Source organism: Helicoverpa armigera, chromosome 1, assembly GCF_030705265.1.
Source record: "Helicoverpa armigera isolate CAAS_96S chromosome 1, ASM3070526v1, whole genome shotgun sequence".
Classification (NCBI taxonomy): domain Eukaryota; kingdom Metazoa; phylum Arthropoda; class Insecta; order Lepidoptera; family Noctuidae; genus Helicoverpa; species Helicoverpa armigera.
In genome coordinates, this window is record NC_087120.1 from 9423764 (window position 1) to 9447101 (window position 23338).

The 23338-nt window shown below is 36.9% G+C and overlaps 2 protein-coding genes across 2 annotated transcripts in view; one reads left to right on the plus strand and one right to left on the minus strand.

Moving 5' to 3' along the window:
* LOC110378211 (uncharacterized protein) overlaps positions 1 to 10494 on the plus strand; it is a 32056-nt gene extending 21562 nt beyond the window's left edge. Inside the window, exons 4-7 of the mRNA XM_049841489.2 lie at positions 353 to 487; positions 5299 to 5469; positions 6190 to 6370; positions 6872 to 10494. Coding sequence (XP_049697446.1) covers positions 353 to 487; positions 5299 to 5469; positions 6190 to 6370; positions 6872 to 7084 — 700 coding nt within the window. The 3' untranslated portion in view covers positions 7085 to 10494. The remainder of the gene's footprint in view (positions 1 to 352; positions 488 to 5298; positions 5470 to 6189; positions 6371 to 6871) is intronic.
* Positions 10495 to 15828: 5334 nt separating this feature from the next.
* Positions 15829 to 21805, minus strand: LOC110378225 (TBC1 domain family member 13). Its single transcript, XM_064034785.1, has 9 exons — positions 21672 to 21805; positions 20392 to 20465; positions 18848 to 18973; positions 18430 to 18608; positions 18129 to 18227; positions 17457 to 17667; positions 16746 to 16947; positions 16230 to 16352; positions 15829 to 16038 (listed from the first exon to the last, which is right to left on the minus strand). The coding sequence occupies exons 1-9, from the start codon at positions 21689 to 21691 to the stop codon at positions 15915 to 15917; spliced, it is 1158 nt and encodes a 385-aa protein (XP_063890855.1). The 5' UTR covers positions 21692 to 21805; the 3' UTR covers positions 15829 to 15914.
* Positions 21806 to 23338: the final 1533 nt, after the last annotated feature.

Here is a 23338-nt window from a genome sequence, read left to right on the forward strand (position 1 = left end):
ACTATAACTTGTCGTACCTACCTAGGGCCTATATCTACTTATGTAAGAACCTAGCTACCTACTTGGTTGTTCAATTGTTAAAGACGCAATTACCGATGTACCTAGATAGATAATAACTTATAGTTATCATCTTAACCAGCCGATTGTTTAAATATGCGTCTGCTCTGCGATAATTAGTCATTGCAAATGTCTTCATAGTCGGCATCTACACTATAAAAATCTCAGATCATTATAGGCTAACGTTAAAATATGTCTACATCTGTATATTTTAAACTGCTTCATGTTTTGAATTTTGATCTAACTTGTACGTTCCGTTTACAAAATGTATTATAACGTTGTTTTATTTTTGTAGGGTGTCGTTTGGCAGTTCGAAGGGGTCGATGGTAGAGACCCTAATCTACGAGAGTCCCCTCCAAGAGGAGCCGGAGAGCAGTCCGCCGCCCAAAGTGCAGGAGACATCGTTCCCCTACACACCCGTTGAAGACGAGTACGTTTTGTTCATTTGAGTATGTTAATTATTCATTTTTGTTTCGAATTTACGCGGAAGCTTTTTGCGATGTGAATTTTCATAGCATTAATTTACAATTTTTTTTTATAGTATCTACTAACTATGAAAATACCTGGGTACTTAAAAAAAAGCCTATTTTTCGTCTGCCACACAGTTCGTTTATGTAATATAAGTTTAGCTCATAGGCATATGTTAATGGGATTCGCTGTAAGAAGGAAGGTTGAATGTTGGCACTTATGTATGCAGTAGGATGGCAATTTCATAAGACATCGAATTGCCCTGTAGGTAAAAGTAGGTATCTGTAGTCGCTTGACTCGCAAACGCTCGGGCCTGACAAATTCGAATGGGCGTGCACTAATTAAGGACACACCAATTGACCGAAATGCATGAACTTTGTAGGGAATTTGGTCATTTCAACCGACTTCATTAGTTCTAATTATAATGCTAATTGAATACTACCTTAGCAGGTATTTGAATCCTATTTAATTTTATGAAGTCTACATACACCAAAAAAAAGATAAGTACCTATGTAGGCTAGGCATACCTACATGAATCAACATTTATGTGGGTGATCTATATACTCTATAATAAAACCATTGGCGAGGCACGTGATTCCTCACCTGCAAATGCAAGTAATTTAGAGCTCCCCCTGCCTTCCGCAATCAATAAACGGCATAGAGAACATCGCCCCTTTTTTTTTTCTTTACGGAACTAAAAGCTAACAGGCTATCTATGTATGAACGATCTCTTGAGCAGACGTTATCGGTAAAGGGGATCAATTTTTAGGCACCTTGGGCAGCTTCAATAACTTTCACAGTATTTTTTTGTAGACTATCCTTTTTATCGCTCATAAACAAATGACGAACCATAAACTAAGCAACAAAAGATTAACTATTAATTATTTACAGGCATTTTTATCAATAAGTAATTTAACAATGTGTTTGAAACGGGGCTGTATGAGTATCCTATGCTGGTACCTAAACATCATTTAGCAAAGGAATTGCAAAGATGCGACTGTCCTCTTAGATATAGGTAGGTGGGTATTTGTCTAGCTACTTAGGTATATTGACAAATATTCCATATTCCAATTAAGAATCTCACAAAGTTGCTAAGTATAGATAACCAGTGACTACCTAACTAAAAAAAATAACTTATAAAATTGCTTCAAATGCATATTGATAGGAATCGACAGTTATTAAAATCTGAAACTGTAGTGTGACTGTGTATGATGTACTTAATTCATCTGATGTCGACTGGCTGCCGGCTGGGCTGGCCTTTATAATGTTACGTCAGGGTTATCGAGGGAAATAAAACTGTGGAACTGTTTCATCGTAGTTTCATGAACCTTCAGCGCCATCTACTGAGCTACATACTACAACCAATCATTACGTTAGGTGCAACATAGTCAACATACAGACAGAGGCTTCAGATTTAACAATTATCAATTAATGATATGTATCATAATCTGTGCTCAAAATATTAGAAATACTGTGCAGGAAAAGTAACAGTTTTAATATGATGTCTCGTTAAAAAAAACGTTATCGCGAACGCTAACATTACGTCACTGGGGCGAGCTGCGTGCTCCACTCGCTTCGTTCCGTTCCATTCCATTCGCCACGGAGCCGCGCGCGACTTCCGAGATCGATGTAGCGAGAGAGAAACATTTTTGTGAAGCGTCGAATGGACCAAACCCTAGAGCGTCAAATGTGCTGATGTTTTTTAACAAATTGTTTCAAAGTATTAACTTACAAAAATCAGTGATTAAATTATTATTGAATCGTGAATAGTGTTAACATTGTGTGTGGATACTTTTAAGGTATGTTATTTACATTAATCACGTCATATTTGTTGTGTTGCAAACTGGGTGTTCACTCGCCGATGGTTTCCAGAATAAAGATTGCGCATAAAACAAAAGCGTTAATTATTGTAACATAATCGTTCTCTTTCTGAATGTCAGCACCGCGAAATAATCTGTATTTCAGTTGATTTGTCTTTTCATATCTCGAGTTTTGTGCGGATAATTCGGTCACAATGACGTCACGAGTACTGATTTATAAACATAAAACGCCTTTCGGTTCCATCCAGCAGTCGGGAACACAAGGTCATTTCTCAGCACGTACCTACAAGTAGTAAACATGCATTGGCAATCGTTTTAAAAGCTCTATTTTTAATGACACCATCAGTGGCCGGCTCCATTCATTGAGGGCCCGCCCTGTGCTCACTCGAGGCCATAGTCAGCCGAATCTCGTGCACAACAATACACTACCTAAATATTTCAGAAATGGTTTATTTGTCTCATTATTACCCATGTAATAGGAACTTCACACTATTTCTGTGTTTATAGTATGGGCCAGGATGAAATTATAAACAATGAACAAGGCGTGCCTAAACTATTCAACTCTGAGTATCTGGTCTTGCAAAAATATATGGAATATATATTTACCTCAATGTATTCACTTTATATTCCAGAAAGTATGTTAAATACCTTTGTGTAGGGCTGCATTGCTAGTGACCTACATATGTGTCCAATTAAGTGACTACCTATTGATACATGTTTGCCAAGTGAATAGAAACCTGTTAGTGGAGACAAAGCAAAATGTAATATTGTTCTGCTAATCATGAACTGCTTATATTCATCAAATTTTGTTTGTACTGAACTACCTATATAACAATGGTTGGATGTTGTTAAAAGGATTGTTCAATACAATATGATGTTTTATTTTCCTGTTTATGCACGGGCTGTGTTTAGTTGCATCATATATCATGAAAGATGATTGTCATGTGAGAAATTGTAACCTGGCTGACGGCAAAGCCAAAGGGTAGAATCGCTGTTTTGCCCTCTTGATTGTTGGTTTTGTTTAAACTGCAGGGCTGAGTTAGATTTTTTGTCATATGTTCAGGTCATGTTATACAAACTACATCAAGGTATATGATCCACAAAATAGTTGAGGTTCAAAATAAGTAAAATGGGAAAAATACATCAATTAATACATTAAAAATGCAGCACAGTAGCTGAAATGCTTATCAGAACTATGATTGATTTTAATGTGAATATGCCTATTTCTCATAAAATAGTTGAACATTTTTTAAAAGCTTTGATGACACAAAATATTATATTGGTGTGAGCCGAGTTAACATTGTACGTGACCTTGGGGCTATGTCAATTAACCAGAGTGATGATATTTCTCTATTTTTACCATCTGTTGATTCATGTGTTGTTAAGGAATTTGATGATGTCAGATTTTTGTATCATTCATATCCATTTGCTACAGAAATGCAAGTGTGGGTGTCTCGCTAATTTATCTCCAGTTACATGATGCTCTGTCTAAGAATACAACATGAATATAAAAATGTGACACCTAACATTCTAAGGCCTTATTGAAACCTTATCAAAATTGAAAGTAAATTATGTCATATCTTTGTGGTGGGAGATAGTTTATTTGGGTGTGACTGTGGTTGTCTTATGATGTAACCAACCTACATATTTTATCTTTGTTATTTTTAATGTTATAACTTGGTTATAACATATAGATTGGACAAAGTATACAGAAAACTAAATGATGTCACAATTCACATTATGTAAATGAGACCTTATTAAATGTTATTAGGCAAAACCTAACAAATACTCATATAACAAGTCACAATGTTAAGTATGAGCTCAAGATTGGAGCTAAATACTGCGTGGGCGATAAATATAGTCATCTACTAATAAAAGAGGTTCCATAATTGAGTCACCTTCAATGTTAATAAGCGCGGCGCTAGCATCCCGGCCATGCGAATAATTTCATGACTACTTGCAAGGCGAGTATTGCTTAGCATTATGAAAAAAAGTAGCTTGATAACAACATGTTACTATTGAAATGTTCGAAATATTCCTTTTGCTTTGCAATTTTACTGGTAATTTGTGACTTTCAATATAAAAAGTGAATATTTATTATAGAAAATATATTTTTGCAAATTGTGTATTTAAAAAAATGGATGAAGAAATTGAGTAAGTGGGTTTAATTTTGTACATACTATTATTTTTAATTCATCAAAATTTTACAAGGTGACTTAAAATCGATGGCTGTCATTTACTTAATTACACAGATTATTACAATCAATGCCTTGCGAATTGATAAATGTGTTATAAATATGAAATATGGTTATCATTTAGTTACATAATAATGTAATTTGTGACTACTTGTTATATTTTAAAATAATTCGATCTTAAAACTAAACGAGCACTATTTTGAGCCAATTTAAATGAATAGAGAGGAAATATTGCTTGCGATTCTGTGGTGTATTTGTTTGATATAAAGATCTAGCCAAGGACTATTAATTTTTATTGTAACTTAACAAAAATGAAAAATTATATTCAATAGATTTCCATAAAAATCCATAGAACTGAAAATGTTCATGAATACTGATGGCCCTAATTGTAGAATTTTAGAATACATGTAGTATTTAAAAAAAAATTGGTAATTTTTTACTACTTATCGGTTCATGAGTCATGGTCGGTGGGTGTATTTTATTAATACATAGGGATTCCTTATTAAATGATTACTATCTACTAGCTGGCGTTTTTATGGTGGTTAGATATTGTAGGTTTAACATTATGTTTTATTTTTAGAATTAAGTGCTTCTACGTTACCATGAATAATTTAGAAAAGTATCCAATCAAGGAAAATAAGCCAAATGACAGGCAATTCTTTACTGCATATCGCAATTGAAAATGATTCTTTGCTCGCGTTTCCTGTCGCCATTGTATTATTTTACAATAAATTTAAAGCAATAAACTATGTTTTCAGTTCGGAGCGTTCTAAAGTTCGCGTGTCGTTCTACCAAGGGGCGCGGCCGCAGTGCTTGTCCCCACCTCCGCCGGTGCCGCAGACAGATTCCCACGTTCTTTACGCGGCCCTGCTCTCGGCTGCCGCTAACGCCGACATGGTGGACCACACAATGTACAACAGACAGATCAGGTGAACTAAATATCTTGTTATAGTTAGCTACTCTACTTCAGTATTCGTTTTCTCTAAGCATCATACTGAGGCGTCATTTCTTCGTACCAGTGCACTTGACATTCGCAAGAATTCTATTTCAAGAATATCTTTCAAATCCATATCAGTCATTATCAGATATTAGAGGATATTGCGACGTTAAATGCAAATAAGCACTCGATATAAGCGGTCCACCAAGAAGTAATTTATTCACACAATATTGTTGAGTATACATAATAGAGTACACATACATGATGATGTCATCCTGCAACACACATGTTCATGCAAGCATCCAAAATCATGCTGATGTTTAGACTCACAATAGACGAACCATAATGTATTTTTTCCAACTATAATACTATACATACTTTGACCGCTATAGTTTCGAGTATGCTTGTATAGGATTGAAAATCTGTATAAGTTGATTACACTTCGAAACTCATAATAGAAATCTAATTACGAAAAAGGACTTCAATCCCCCAGAACCAATTTACAGTTTTCACGGGTCAGTGCAGGACGTATTATTGACTCCATTGCAGTATTCATGTGCAATTTGTCTAGTTAATCTGAATTAGAATGCATCAACTTGAGCTGCCCAACGCATTGTTCGAACGTAATCATGCGGACATATTATTTGGGTACTTGTATGTTCAACAGTATGGATTAGTAATAGTTGTTTTATAGAAAGTTTGTTGCTTACAGCACGGAGAGCGGGTGGGACAACCCGTTCCGTCCAGACGGCGACCTGAGCCGCGAGGCCGACGAGATAGTGTCCCTGATCAAGGGCGGCAAACCGATTACTCCGACGCCGCCGCCCGTTGCCGTGCCGCAACTGGCCGCCTGCGACGAAAAGGAGGAGAAAGTGCAAGCGAATAATGTTAACGTAATACTTTTATTATACTATCGAATGTTTCAAAAACAATCCATTAGAGAAAGTTTGCTTGTTGTTATCGTAATAGTAGAGGGCCTAATCATTAAGTCGATCACGAGTATCATTGTAGTTCTGTAGATGTTCATGAGTAATTGTCGAATTTAAGTTTAGTAACAGCCAGGAAAATACCATATCATCGAACACGATCTGTTAGGTATCTTCAAGATGTCAGATTCAGCAGATCCTGTTTGACGCCGCCTACTGGATCTATTTGTTAATCTAAAATATAGAGGGCTCTTACAAAAGAAAATTGCTCACGCCGCTGATTTAGTGTAAAATTTGCCTGAAGCCCACGGTTTCACCCGTATCTACTGAACCATTAGGGTCAAAAGTAACAAACGTTCAGATATCAAAATAGTGTGATTATTTACCGATGCGCATTATGACAATTTACAATTAAGTACTACAGATTGTCGATGATGATTTAATATAGAATGTTGTAAACAATTTCAGGCTAGCGCTCCGTCGTCACCGCAGACCAAACTGGCTAGTCCCGAGCAGCAGAGCACTCCGAAGGTGATGAACGGTACTAAGAACGGCGCGGCCGTGCCGGAGGTGCGCGCCGGCCAGGTGGAGGTGCAGCGCCAGCCGCCGCAGGAGCCGCAGCAGCCCGAGCACGTCACCATCCGCAAGAAGCCCAAGTGCAAGTGCTGCGCCATCCAGTAACGCCCCGGCGCGCCACCGACTCGCTTCACACCGGTAACACGCTATGCTTTATTACGGCGTACTGCCAACCTTGTGTTTACTCGGTGCTAAGTATTTCAGTTTAAACATACCTTATGTTCGACATTGAAATATTTCTACTATAGGTACTATTTACAAAAATATAGGTTCCATGTACCTACTATTTACAAAATTCATTGCGAGTATGGCAGCTATTTTTGTGTAATCTATACATTACTGAAGTGTTAGTTTCAGTGCTTGAATACCTTTGTAGGTAGCAGTTTTATTGTATCTGTTATCTTAATGTTTTTGATATAATTTTACGTAGTTAGTTTTTATCAAACTTTTTAGGGTACAAACATGAAAGTATTTATTTCGTTTATTAGCTAGTCGGATGAAAATTTTAGATTGTGACGTTGATTAGTTTCCAGGCTATTTAAATTATTGTTTCTTCAAAGACAATTTTATTGTGTCTGCATCCTATGCACGATACACAAAATAATAGGTATTTCATTTTTAATATCGTTTTAGAGAATCTCACAGAATTTTAACGGAGCTTAATAGTGGTCACAAAAAAGCTCTATTTATATCAAACTTAAATCTGCTATAAATTACTATTTCCACTTTTGCTCATTTGAATCAATTGACATATAGAGGAATATAATCATAACTTTGAAAGTAATCATTTATTTAAAACTGTTACTTTAAGAGTTGACTATGTGTTGAATAATATTAAAATACATAATTTAAATGTATATTTTTATATCTTTATTTATAAAAAGTATTATAATCCATACAAAGTGGGTAACCAAGTATCGGCGATATCATTAAAGATTATATATATTTCGACGGATGTATTCTGCCATGTTTCTGTGCTATCCACGAATACTATTGGTAATTAAAACAGAATGTCTATACATTCGTATTGTTTTAGCTGTTTCTTTCATATTTCTAAACCGTGTTTTAAAGTTATTTACATATTTGTCAATAGAATTCGTGTAAAGCTGTACGTAGATGCCTATGTGTAGGTAAATGTTATTACTTACTGTTATATTATTAAAGTAGCCTCCTTCATAACTCCACGCATCCATCCAGTAGTATCGACACCTTTTTTGAATTTGATGATATTGTGGTTACTGAGCAGTTGTTGAGATAATTTAAACAAGCCTACTTAAATTACATATTTGTTCGACAGAAACAACAAGACTGTTTATTTGCTAATTATTATACTTGGCAGCATATTGGATAACTGGTTAGTGAGAGGGAATACTAGCCAATAATACTGTACGAAATTATAGGCTAACGAATAGCTTATTGCAAATATTATATACACTCACAGGCACGATTGATCGTCCTCCTTGTTATTCATTGATTTTGGAAAAGTTGCCAAACAAGGATTACATTTTGATGAAAGCTACCCTTAAGAAAACTTGTTTATGAAAGGAATCACAAACAAAAACGATCTTGTAAAAAAAGGTCGATAAAAAGTTATAATTTTAGATAACAAAACGAACAGTCTAGGATTTTTTCATTAAAACTTTTGTAACAGGTGTTGTTGCTTAAGGCTCTGAGGACTTCTTGGAGTGGGCTTGGCAATCTATCCACGATATCCTGGATCTCACTGGGGTATATTGTCCCACCATTATCAAGGAGGACGGTTAATTGTGCCTATGAGTGTAGTGTTTGCAGAAGGAATAGAGTCATTTTAGAATACATGACGAATTTGATTATATAAGGTAGTTTCTGCTGAGAAATAGATTTTTAAAATAATTTATAACATTGATGGGCTATTTTCCATAAAATAAAAATAATAACGAACTGCAAACGACTTGTAATATAAATTACGAATAAATAAAACGGCTGGACAACTGTTGCAAAATGGTTATAGTTAGTAATGTGTATAAAATCGATAGGTTCCAAAAGGATAGAGTTTTTAAGGTAGCTAGAAGTAATTAGGAAGGAAATAGCGTTATACACTTCGTTATTAAACAGATAAATTTATTTTTGATTTTGTTTAGGTTTTCGTATTTAGTAGATGAAGCTTAGGGTGCGATTGTAGAACATCAATGCGTGATTTTTGTAGAGACGGACGATAGGCGCTGCCGGTGAATTCGTGGGACGGCAGCTGTTCAGTGTGGCCCCGCCACCACTGGTATCAGCCACCGTAGATCTCACTCAATGCAAAGCACATCAACTAACTCCGACTAGAAAACTGAACGCATCCTCATGCGGATTAATGTTGGATTACAGTGAAAAAACAAGAATGTCGATATACCATCTAAATGTCCACCTAAGCATAGCTTGGCAAACATCACCCTTAACTTATTATCGCAAATAGCTTTGTCATTGCAAGTACATGATGTATTGGTGTTAATTGTTAACCTATAGTTAAATGTTTCCATAGTAAATAATCAGACTGTATGTAAATCTATATGCACTAGAATGTTAGGTGTCTTACTTATATCCTCTATCGCCAAGCTGCAGGTGGTTCATCCTATTCTAGACTTTACTGACGAGATTTCCATAACAGTAGTTATTTAAAATGAGGAGGCTTTCCTAATCAGCCCCAAATTTTAAATCTCATATATTTCTGTAAGTGCTTGTTAACATCTTGTTATTTTTTATTTTTATTACGTCATACTTTTAAGTGCGTTTATTCGGGCACAAAATTATGTTCATAATAATTCCTGTATTTTTACAAGTAGGGGAGTGATAACATTGTAGAAATAGTGGAATGCTGGTTTTGATTGTAAAAGTTTGTCAATTAAAATCTTTCCGACGCTAATACCCGATCTATATAGCTGATTTAGATTGCTAGTTAAGTGACGCGCATCATTTCATATTTTTTCATTGGAAATTATAAGGTCGAATAGAAATACATCGGATTCAAGCAGAATAGCGCGTCTGATTGTTGAATCGAAGTAGTACTGAAGTCGGAAAGCAGTATTAAGTATTATGTTCTGTATCTATAAATGTTATGACTCTCATAAAAACTTCGTGTAATTATATGTATGTATTAGTAATTAAATAAAAAATCGTACCTTTTTCATCACTCTTTACGATTCCAATTGATGAAAATATGTTCCTTAATAAAGTTTTTTATTTGTAAGTAAAATACTGGCATTAAGGTTTCATATCTTACTGTTCCGAACGGCGACCAACAAAATTCATATAAAATATATTGAATATCTCCTTATGCGATATAAAAATTATACGATTCTATATTATATTTTAAATGTGGTGTATGTTCTTATTATCCAATGTTTTACTATGTAACCTAGCCGTTATCTATAGTACAGACCTAAAATGACATTATATTTGTATAAAATCTTTACTTTCTATTTATTATTGTCAATGGATATTGTACAAATTGATTACATTGTAATTATTTATATTAAATCTTTAAAGGCGGACTCGAGTTTATTTCTATTATTTATCCACAAGGAGCAGTCAGGAAAATAAAAATCAATTTTGAACCCTTACTTTTAATGTTTCTTAATGACAACAAAAGAGATACACTGATTAGATCAATCATTATAGATGTACATACAGAAACTTCACAAATATGTGGTTAGTCAAAGGTAAGGGAATATTCCCTGCTTTTGACTAACCCGTAATTACGATGTAAGTAGAAAAAGTTAAGTGGAATGAGTACCTAATTAGCGTACACATGCTCATTTAAGTATGGTCGAAGTTTATCCAGGTGAAGTACCACATATCCACGTACAAATTGCATTATACGGTACAATGTTGACTACAACCAATATCCACATAATAACACCTATCCTGATATGAGTTCCTATTTCGAGACCATATTTTATAGCTGATATTATAATACTCAGCACCTTGGGTCGACCCTCAGGCGGAGGGAAAACCGCCAACAAAAGCATTCCCAAGGAGGGTTGACGTCAGGCAGGCGGCCGGTCATAAAAATATAGCCAAATCTATTAGCAATATGTCCAGTGTAATAGATGTGAGTGATAGGACTAGGGCGTACCCCCCAGGCGACGCGCAGGGGCAGCACCCGGCCCCTGTGGGAAGTGGACAAGGGTTTTTGCACCAACCCGGGCGGGGGCAATGTAAGAAGCGAGCCCGGGAAGTAAGATTGAGGTATGCAAGTTGGAATGTTGGAACGATGACTGGAAGAGCCAGAGAGTTAGCGGAAGTGTTGAAGAGAAGACGAATAAATGTGGCATGTTTGCAAGAAACGAAATGGAAAGGTACGAAAGCTAGAGAAATTGGTGAAGGATACAAGTTTTATTATTGTGGAAGTGATGGGAAAAGGAATGGTGTAGGAATTGTCTTAGATAAGAATCTGAAAGAGTGTGTGATGGAGGTAAAACGAGTGAATGATAGAATAATAGTCGTGAAATTTGTGTTAGAGGATTTAATACTAAATGTAATTAGTGTGTATGCACCGCAAGTAGGATGTGATGAACGGATGAAAGAAACATTTTGGGAAGACTGGGATGCAGTTATGATGAATGTGCCAGTAAATGAACAAGTATTTGTGGGGGGCGACTTTAATGGCCATGTTGGCAGAATGAGAGGGAAGTATGAAAGAGTGCATGGAGGGTGGGGGTTTGGTTGCCAGAACGACGAGGGTGAAGCCCTGTTGCAATCGGCTACTGCGTTTGATCTGGCAGTGGTCAACACGTGGTTCCAGAAGAACACGGAACACATGGTCACCTACAAAAGCGGTCCACATGCCACACAAATTGATTACTTTTTGGTTAGACGCAGTAATTTGAAGAACATAAAAGATTGTAAGGTTATACCGGGTGAAAGTGTAGTCTCGCAACACAGACCCCTTGTTATGGAAGTGGCGTTTACAATAAAGTCAATAAAGGGCAAAGAAAAGTTACCTCCAAACATAAAATGGCACAGGTTGGAAAAGGCCGATTTGGCGGAGGAATTTAGAAATGCGGTGGTAGATAAAATAATTGAAATGGGAGATATGAATGAAAGGAGTGTGAATGAGTGTTGGAGTGAAATGGCAATGACTATAAGGATGACTGCGAGAAGAATTTTAGGAGAATCGAAAGGAAAAGGTGTGATAGAGAAAGAAACATGGTGGTGGTCTACAGAAGTTCAAGAGGTGTTGAGAGAAAAGAAAGTGAAATTCAAAGAATGGCAGAGGACACACGAGAATAATGAATGTGAAAGGGCAGAAAAGAAGAATGAATATGATGCATGGAAGAAAAAAGCTAAAAAGACCGTGGCTGTTGCAAGAGCAAAAGCACACGAGAAACTATATGATGCTCTAGATAGCCCGGCAGGCCAAAAAGACTTGTACCGGTTAGCTAAATCTAGAGAGAGAATGACGAGGGATGTTAGCAAAATTAAGTGTGTAAGGGATGGAATAGGAACGGTCCTCTCGGATGACGTGAGAATAAAAGGAAGGTGGAAGGAATATTTTGAAAGACTGATGAATGAAGAAAATGTGTGGAGTGGTGTGCTCCACAATAAACCAGTAAATGAGGGCCTAGTCAGAAACATTTGTGTGGATGAGGTGAGAAAAGCACTGAATGGAATGAAGAATGGCAAAGCGTTAGGACCGGATGAAATACCAGTGGAAGTGTGGAAGTTATTGAGGATGAATGGATGGAAGTGGTTAGCTTTATTCTTCAATAAGTTGTTGCAAGAGGAAACAATACCGGACGAATGGTGCAATAGTTTCCTGGTGCCCATTTTTAAGAACAAGGGTGATGTGTTGGACTGCAATAACTATAGGGGAATAAAGTTAATGTCACATAGTATGAAAGTTTGGGAGAAAATTATTGAAAGAAGGCTGAGAGAAGAGAGTGATATCTCACGAAACCAATTTGGTTTTATGCCTGGTCGGGGTACAACGGACGCTATATTCTGTATTCGCCAATTGTGCGAAAAGTACAGGAGCGCACACAAGAACTTACATATGGTGTTCGTTGACCTCGAAAAGGCATATGACCGGGTACCTCGTGAGGTTTTGTGGTGGGCCCTTAAGGAGAAAGGTATGCCAGGGAAGTATGTGCAGTTGATCCGAGCGATGTACGGCAGATGCAGTACACAAGTCCGGTCCACAGCCGGCACTACCGCCAGTTTCAGTGTAGGCGTTGGCTTACATCAGGGGTCGGCGCTCAGTCCTTACCTCTTCCTGTTATTAATGGACGCCCTTACAGCGGACATACAGGAGGAGGTCCCCTGGTGTATGCTTTTCGCCGATGACATTGTTCTGGTGGGGGAGAGTGGGCCAGAGGTCCAGAGCAGATTGGAGGCATGGCGGCTAAGACTCGAGACGGTGGGTTTAAAGGTCAGCAAGAGCAAAACAGAGTACCTACATTGCGATTTTGGCGGTTTATCAAGACCCATGACCATAACCCTAGCCGGCATGCCCCTACCAGTCTGCTCCGACTTCCGGTACCTTGGTTCACTCGTCCAAAGTGACGGTGAGGTGGACAGGGAAGTTACGCATCGGATCAATTCTGGATGGATGAAGTGGCGACAGGTAACAAGCACCATTTGTGACCCACGGATGCCCCTCAAACTGAAGGGCAAAATTTACAATTCCGTAATAAGACCTGTCGTCCTGTATGGCTCAGAGTGTTGGGCATTGAAAAAGAAGGATGAGAAAAGAGTGCATGTCGCAGAGATGAGAATGCTGAGATGGATGTGTGGGGTTACCAGAATGGACAAAGTGAGGAATGAGTATATCAGAGGAAGCCTGAAAGTAGCGCCAGTGACAGAAAAAATGAGAGGTCAGCGTTTGTCGTGGTATGGGCATGTGATGAGACGGTGTGAAACGCATGCTACAAAGAGTGTGCTAAGTATGAATGTGGAAGGATGGAGAGGCAGAGGTAGACCGAGGAAAAGATGGATTGATTGCCTGAAAGAGGACATGAAGCAGAAGGGAGTGGATGTTAGTATGACGTCTGACAGAGAGGAATGGAAGAAAAAGACATGTTGCGCCGACCCCAAATGACTTGGGAACAGGGCAGGAAGATGATGATGATTTTATAGCTGATATTGTCAGAAGACATGGTGAAATAACCCGTGAAAAAGGGTGAAACAACGCTTGTCACGTATTTCTAATTATGGATAGAACCAACCAGTGTTCATGACAGCCGCTAGTTTTGATGTGCCTCCAATTTGAAGAATATCAAGGTATTGTGTTTCAAATGAGGTGTCCTTATATCATGCCAGTGCATTCACACATCTATTAGCATTAGTGCTGCAACACTAATACGGAAACATTAGCTTTTATTTGACATTGTCATAGGACATTTACCAAGAAAAATAGGGAATTCAAAGTCAAAGAATTTTTTTTTAATGAATCTTGCAATATGCCTCATGTTTTATAATGGCGCATTTAGAGAACTGTTACTTCTTGTCACCTCGGACTGTAACTAAGCGATAACAACAATCTTTGCATTTATTACTATCCACAATTATTTAATATATAAATACTAGCTTCCGCCAGCGGCTTCATCCGCGTCACGAAGGACCTACTTCGCGGAACCTGGACAAAGAGTAATAGTTCCTGAAAATTGCAAATTCAAACAAACAAACTTTTCACCTGGTAATAGATGAAAAGCTCCAGATCAGTAGTTGCAGGTAATCATGAAAATTATGATGTTTTGTAAGTGATTCTGTTAAATGTCAATGACAACAAAAACTATACGTACATATTTTACTCCCATAGGTTTAATGTATATTATAATGGTACTCGCAATACGCAAGCGTACCATTCAGACAAACTATTCGATATTATAATTATATAATATTCACATACAGCTAATAAAACATACATTTATTTAGTATTTAATATGTATAGCAAGGAAAATTTTGATTACATACTACATTTTAATTTGAATTGTCATTCAATGGCTTTTCGTGACAACCGTGGGGGGTCAAGTTTCAGAGAAATGGCAGCGTCATGATTAAGAATAGGCATTATTTTTACATATTAAATATTTTCTTGATAGACACGAAGATCGTATTAATAACAAGACAATTATATTTTTAAATGCATCTACATACATTAATACATTCAAATAGCCACCGACTGTATTCCATTGAGTAAGCAGTTATTTGAAATAGGTACTGTTTTGCGATTACCCGTAAATATATAAAAAGGAATAGATCATGAATTAAGGCTCTAACTACTAGCTCTTGCAAACGGATGGGGTAACTACATAATTATGGCATAAAATTTAAAACCTACGATAACAGTCCTTGCGACGTAACATCTTCAAACACATTGACAATTCTCTTCGTGACACAGGGGCATGCTCACGATTTTCACCATGATTGTTCTATCACTCATATTAAGTACAATCGGTAAAAGTAGCTGGGTAAGCCGGCCATGAACAAGTATGTGACAAAACCTTTTGGTCACGTGATGTTGAACATAATGGCCGGCTAACAAAAGTATTGTCAGTATTTTGTCCATGAGCTCTCTGGTGACGTCACGAAACTGTATTTATTGTCACCGTGACCAAATGTACCTTGCTCATGCTGACCTGTACATATCCTCGTTACATTAGGCTGGAAGGTCATATTTCATCGCAACGACTGTACAAAAAAAATATAATTACATAATTGATTATTATACTTATCCTAATAATTGATTTTCAGTAATTCGGGAGTAAATTGGTTTACAACGAACATTAGGCCTTACAGTACAACAATTCTACATAATAAATAAAAAAATATTCGATCCAAAAGTTACATCCAAATGTCTTTTTATAATAACAACACCATAGGTATAAAATGCATAATAAAAGTATATTCTAAGTCTTGAATATAAAAGATTTGGATATAAAAAGTTAGTAAAGAATAATCAAAGTAATATTTATCGATTATTTGATATTTCAACAGCTTTGTTTAAAATCAAAGATACATCCATCGGTGGGAAGTTTTGAAGCAGTTTCACATTAGAGGCAAAATCTCCACTAAGCAAGTCGTTTCTTACCAACCTGTAATGAGACAAAACAAAATATTATGTAATTGCTATATAATGTAGTTTATATTATATTTGTACAAGCGTGTAGTTACGATTAGGTACGTAGCAAACTTGAGACAAAACTGTACACTAATATATACATACAGGGACACAAATATAATCAATAAGGTGATTTTATTTACGACAGATACTAAAGGTACTCACAAAATCATGGCACAGCAAATATATATTAGAAAATCAAATCTTTGTGCGTCAGCAAACATGGAATCCCAAATTCTTTCCACATCTGGTAATGAAAACTCTTGGGAGAGCAACAGCGTCAGCCACCTGAGAAGTATAGAATTCTTTCTAAAAATGTTATTTCAAGTATATAATCACTACAATAATAGGCGTTAAAGAAACCATAGATACAGAATAGTAGACAGATTGGCAAACGATGATTTTAGCGAAGCCAAAATTGAAATACATCAGTTGAGTGACTTTTTCTTGTGATAGTAAATATGTGCTGCTTTCCTGAAGTAGAAAATCAGTGTGATGTTTTTTTGATTTTTGATCATAGAACATTAAAAGCAGTTGTGAATACTTGCGCTTGATAAGTACAGGGCCACGTTAGGTTCCCTAACATCCGTGTTAACCATATCACAATTAGTGTTAATAGTTATCTGTCACGTATTGCCAACCTATCAATGGCAGTGGTATGCTAAATCGTTAGAATTTTACCTAAAACTGTAATATTGAGGTCTTAATTCCTGCGACTCTAGCAAACTCCAGACGGCAGGATCGTTTTTCTTCACACAATCGGCGAGTTTTGTCATGACATAGTTGATGCCGCTGGTGGACTCGTCCAGGGTGCGTATGAAGAAGTCCCGGATCTCCGCCATCAAGTTCGTAAAGCAGAAGAAACAGTCCGCTTCAGCGTGTTCTTGAAAATTAAAACAATATAACTCTCATAAGCTTTGCTAGATAGATAGTCAGACGCATTTGTGGATAGGCGTGGGATAATACGTTCCATTTTAGTTCAAGAGTTTTTATATCTACGTTTGTTCGATAGGCCTTGTCTGAGAGAAGACTGACTTGGGCTGGTGGTGATCATTAAATTGCTTATGATCCTTAGTGCATTTTTGGTGGTATGATGAGAATTTTATGGTCGCTCTCTGTTTATAAAAGAAAGATAGAGATGTGACTGCACTCACTATTTATTTATTCAATCTTTATTTTTAGGCATTAATGGCCCATATATAAATACATTAAAGACTAGAATATATATGTTACATACAAACTAAACCGACTACACAGACTAAGTAAACTATACCGACTGCCCTAAGTAAAAAATGGAGCTGGATGGAAAAATTGTCACCGGTCTCGGTTAAAGCATATCAAGAAAGGGACAGCAATGAGCAATGAAGAAGAAGCAACAATTATCACACTTACTTCTAAATTCCTTATCGGGGTCTATGGCGAAGGTATGGTAAATGGGTCCGATAATTTCGTTCATTCCTTGAACGTACCCCTGGCCGGGGTTGAGCTTGGCGTAAAGGAACAGCATTCGCTCGACCACCTCCCAGTGAGCCTCGCAGCCCTCATTCAGAGGCGCGTAATCACCGCTGTGCACGCTGTCCGACCGACGGATTTCGTTGCTCAACTAAAACATACATTACATCATACTGATATTAGAAAAAAATATGGCTGGCTTTCTATAGAAGTATCTTCAATTCATATTAGTATTATTATCTACAGAACTAAATAAATAAACAAAGTTTTCCCCTTAAAATGCTTGCTACCGAAGAATAGGTACCCTAAATATGAAGACACTCCTGGCTGATGGTAACATAATAGGTCTTGATCCACGCTCAATGTGGATGGATATAGAGAAAAGGGACCAAAAACAATGGATAGATTGTGCGCTGATGGTTGATATGGGTGGAAATAATGGTACAAACGGTTCGCCCCTGGGATTTCAGTTGGTACACGGCGAAATGTACCTAATAATCTGCCTAATAAACTGGAAAGATGTCATATAGACACAATCGTTTCAACAAGAATTTAGCTTATTGATTATTACTAAATATTTTATACAACTTAAGAACTAATATAATATCATACCTTGGCAACTCCGAGGCCTCGTCTTTCTAAAGTTGAGTACTTCAGGACAGACTGCTCAACTCTTTTATGTAATCTCTTTACGCCGTTACTGTTCACTATCTGAAAATAATAACACACAGAACTATGTTATTTCCATCTGATTCCTCGAAATTGGTGCTGCAAAAAATTTCATATTTCCTCAACGTAAGTTTGCCATGATTATTATCACGAGAGTATATAAAAACAAAATTGGCCAAATTAGAACCTAATGAACATCATCAATTATTTTTTTAAGTAATGTCAATTGATAAGAAATACTTACTTCTTCACATGGAAATTCTGTGGCGGATTGGAAAAATGATATATCGGGACATAGTCTCCGCACATCTTTGTCAATCTGTAGCAGAACTTCGTTATCCTTGAAGTAGGTACTCCACGAGCTATCCGGGCTGATGTTTAGTGGATGGTCGGTTGGACCTCCTGGTGAGACTATTATTTCATCTGAAATTACAAATAAATGTTTTGTTACAGATATATGATGTATATACGCCTTGCCAGAAAATTTTAAGGCACCATTAGCGTCAAGCACTTGAGTAGACACAAAAATGCACACACAAGTGCCGGTAACAGCCTGGCTATACATACCACCGGCATTTACCAATAAGAACGGACCGCCGTAATAGAGCCGCCATTGTAGGCCAAGTTTTACATTTGCATATAGTTTTTGTTTCAGTACTCACTTATGTAATGGTTGTAGTGTTGCCTTTTTTCAATGAGGGTTGTTCTCCATGAGCTCTTTTGATGAGGAAGGTACAGCAGTAATATTTTCCACACAAGTGACCTCAAGCCTTTTTCATCAGGTATTCCTAAAAAAAAGTTCAATACAGTCACTTGCTTTGTTTTTTGGAAGTGTTGAACAAGCACGTACCCAGAATTTTTTGTCGGGGGGGGGGTCCAGGTCCAGGCAAATGATTAAGGTATCGCGTAAATGGATACTTAAAATTAAAAGAAAATTGTTTTCACAAATTATTTAATGCATATCTCGGTATATTAATACTTGCTCCATGACCGTTGAGGTGCCCCGCCACCACCCGCCCGCCCCGCAGATCAAAACTGAGAGTCATATTTGGCACTGTACTTACTACTGAGGGATTTATTTTATGGGTTGCATCTATTTTCGGGAGGGGTCCGGACCCCTTGGACCCCTGGGTGCGTCCTTGTTGAATAAACTAATACAATAAAGAGGATTTGTTTTTGTTACTTATCTATAAAGACTCCAGAACTACTGAACCAATTGAGGAACTACATTATGCCTAGGTGAAATAATTTTATCCTGGTTGGCAAGTAGTTTCCACAGGACTTAGTGAAACGGAAACGGCCAAGGGAAAGTAGTTACTAATCCTTCTTTCTACTCCTAATATTAAATAGGAATTCTTGTCTCATTCGTCACGGCTAGGGCTGCCATCTCGAATTTCGCCAAACCCGGACAAAAATTAAAAAAACCCGGACTTTTGGCGTAAATCGCTTTTTTTCCCCGAACGAGTACGATTTTTTTAAAACAAAATAATACGTAATTTGTAATCCATTTACTATTAACATATACGTAATTTCAATGAGGTGCTTCCTTACATGAAAAGTGTCCGGGTTTTCCCCGGACACTTCATGAAAGCCCGCCCGGACGGCCCCCGGACGGCCTCCAAACGAGGACAAATCCGGGGAAACCCGGACGGATGGCAGCCCTAGTCACGGCTAATGCACCAATAAAATAATAATCAGGGTAATCATCACCAGCCTTAATACTGCACTGCTTATATAATTTCTCACGAAAGAGTGACTGCTCAACGCCACACTTGCTACAGATGATTTCAGACATTTTTAGGCACTATGGACTACACCATTGGTTATTGATATCAAAATGTAAGTATTATGTAGTTTAGATTGCATTAAAGGCCCAAGTTATTTGATATGAGCTGTCCAGGTGCTTGGAATCAAGGACCTATTGTATTCTCTCTGCTGTGACAACATAGTGCATTTAGACACAAACTGCCACACCCGTCTGACATATGAGATGGAATTTTAACTTAACAGGACATATAATATGACACTCTCAATAATAGGCATCAACCTAACCACAATTACATAAAGGCAGATCAAATGACACATGATTTCAATGATAGTATTACAAAGCAAACATGCTATGTATACTTTAACTTTTGCTCTATAACTGAACGATTTTCAATTGCCATACCTTGCTTAAATTGTAATACTACTTATATTTACTTACCATTAAATGCTAGTTTTCTCAACTTTTCAATGTCAACAACATCTTCCTCCAAAACTTCTTCAAATGCTATTATCCTGTAAACAAACAAAGATACAATTTGACTCTGTTGATTCATCATCATCCTCCTGCCCTTATCCCAATTTTATTTGGGGTTGGCGCAGCATGTTTTCTCCTTCCATCTGCCGTCATCTCACAAGTAACATTCTTTCTTAACATATCTACTTTCACACAATCCATCCATCATTTCTTTGGTCTTCCTCTTCCACTATATCAGTCCACATTCATACTCATCATCTTTTCACAACATGATTCTCATTCCTCCGATCACATGCCCATACAATTGACTCTGTTGATTACATGCTTATAAAAATCTATTACTATATATCTTTTAATGTTGATACTCAGGAGTAATAGTGAGGTAATAGTTTACTCCTCAATATGAATTCTATTTCAAATCCCCGTCTATATGCGACCACCTTACAAGTCCATCATGAAGTTACCATATTTAATACTGAGATATTCTTCTAGAAAGTCGTTTTCTCAGAAAATAGGTGAAACTGTCGGGACTAGCTGGGGTTGAGACAAATCTGTTATTAGACTTTTGTCAGCATGTTGTATTGGGAGCATTCAACCAAACAATTAAAGGACATTATTGCTAGTCAGGTAACATAGTTTCATAGTGCAATGTAACTTATGCATAAGTTGAACAATGCACAGTGCACCCAAATCAAACAAAAATGTGACAAGTTTGTAAATATTTCTTGTGTTTATAAAGCTTGCCATTTTCTAAAGGCCAATATCAGCATAAAATTATCTAAAAACATTAATTTTGGAATTAGCATACATGAAACACTGGAATGATCAAGGATATCAACAATTTGTTACAAATAACTTGATGTTATTCACAGTTACTTAATAATTAATGAAACAGCGGTCTACATTTACTAAAATACGACTCGTAAGTTTCGGGTTTAATAAATGAAAAGAAAATACTGGTGATCTGCGTTATTGATAAAATTGAAGAATGAATTAAAAATTGCCAAATAAAGAAAACCGATAATCACATAATTCATTACATGAAAAGTTTACGAATAAATAGACGTCTTTTATTTGAGAAATATTGGTGAACTACTCGAAGAGTTAATTAAACTATCTCGTGGGGTGAATACGCCTTTTTTATGTGTCAGCAGGTTCAGCAAAGTTTTAACTTAAAAAGTAATTATCAACCAAACAAAGTAAACAGTGTGTGTAGTACATTATATAAGATCAATTAAACTTACCTGGCTTTGTGTAAACTCATTTTTATTTACATCTAGAGAAAAAAGTAAAAATCGGAAAAAACTCAGCGAAAAACTCTTGTTTGTTAACAAATGTCTGACAGCAAATGTTACAGATATACAATACAAACCTGAACGCACTCTTGATGGCAGACGTCATAATCCAAATGTCATGTTCGATGTTGCCAGTTAGTTAACATGGAGTACGACAACTACTGGTAGCGGGAAATTCAAAATAAAATTTTTGATCTTTTACCTAAGTTAACATTGGATATGAGGCGTGATTACTCCCAAAGTTCTTACAATAAGATTATAAGCCGATAAACTTTTTAACGCAAAATATAATAATAGTATTTACGCGTAGCGTTAGTATTTCTATTTTACTATCTCCGTACATATCGAGTACGTCGATATGGGAATTTATCATGGGATAAATGCAATTGTGAATCTACCGTAGTGGACGGCAGGTATACTAATTTACGTTTGACGTCACACTTAATCCCTTATGTACCCCCTATAATACTGCCAAGGGCGGATCCACCGTTGTGGGCACGATGGGCATGCCCACAACCTTATTAGACTTGTGACATCACACTTTTACGGTTTTTTGAAATCGATAGGCTGATCATAACACTAGGGAACAAAATAAGACTTTTTTTGTTGCATTTAATTTTATGACTTGTTTACTAATTCGAGGTCACCATATTTTTTTTCTAACAGCTTTAGTTTTTGAGGTACTTTTATGTCCTAAAACTCAAAAAAATTCGCGCTCGCTACGCTCGCGGCTTCTTCACTTTACAGCACCCCCACAACGCCCTCTTTCAGCACTTTCTGGTTGTGAAGGAGCGGTGAAGAACAAAACAAACTTCCCAGCAACGCATCTGTCTATTACAATAAAATTATAATTATTTACAATAGTCACTATTTTTAATTTTTTAGTTGTTTTGGTACTGTTTTGTTCCAAAACTCAAAAAATTTCGCGCTCGCTCCGCTCGCGGTTTTTTACTTGTTTGGGTGATTTCGTGTCCCAAGACTCCAAAATTTTGCGCTTTTTCTATAATTTCTATACGTAGGTATGTTTGTGGCACAGAACTCAAAAAATTTCGCGCTCGCTCCGCTCGCGCAACTTTATACGATTTTATACCAGGTCTTCGCTTTTGGTTTTATAACTTGGTAAATACGACGAAATCTAAAAATGTTCCGGCTTGCTACGCTCGCGCAAAAAACAAAACTACTCACAATCTTTCAATACATAAGGGTGCTTTAGTAATTATTGCACCCATTGCACCCGATACATAAGTAGAGACGGAACTGATAGTGAGCATACATAATATGCGTTTAGATATATTTAAAAAATAATTAAATATCGTCAATCGCGTTTTTAGCATTATTAGATTGGTTCGTAATTTTATTTTGTCGTTTTTTTTTGGGGTGCTCAATAGGGAGCAGCCCCGGGTGCCACCCGATGCTATGCCGCCACTGGTAATAGTTGAGAAGTGCACCAAATGCGTCAAACCCTCCCTATATTGGCTTACAGGCTACTAGAAGTTACTTATTGATTGAAATAGATTTGGATCGAAACGGACAATTTTTTTTTGTATCGGCTCCGACTTTCTCCTAAGTTTATTTTCATTCCTAATGCCAAAGTCCTGATGCTCAGAAAACAGGAA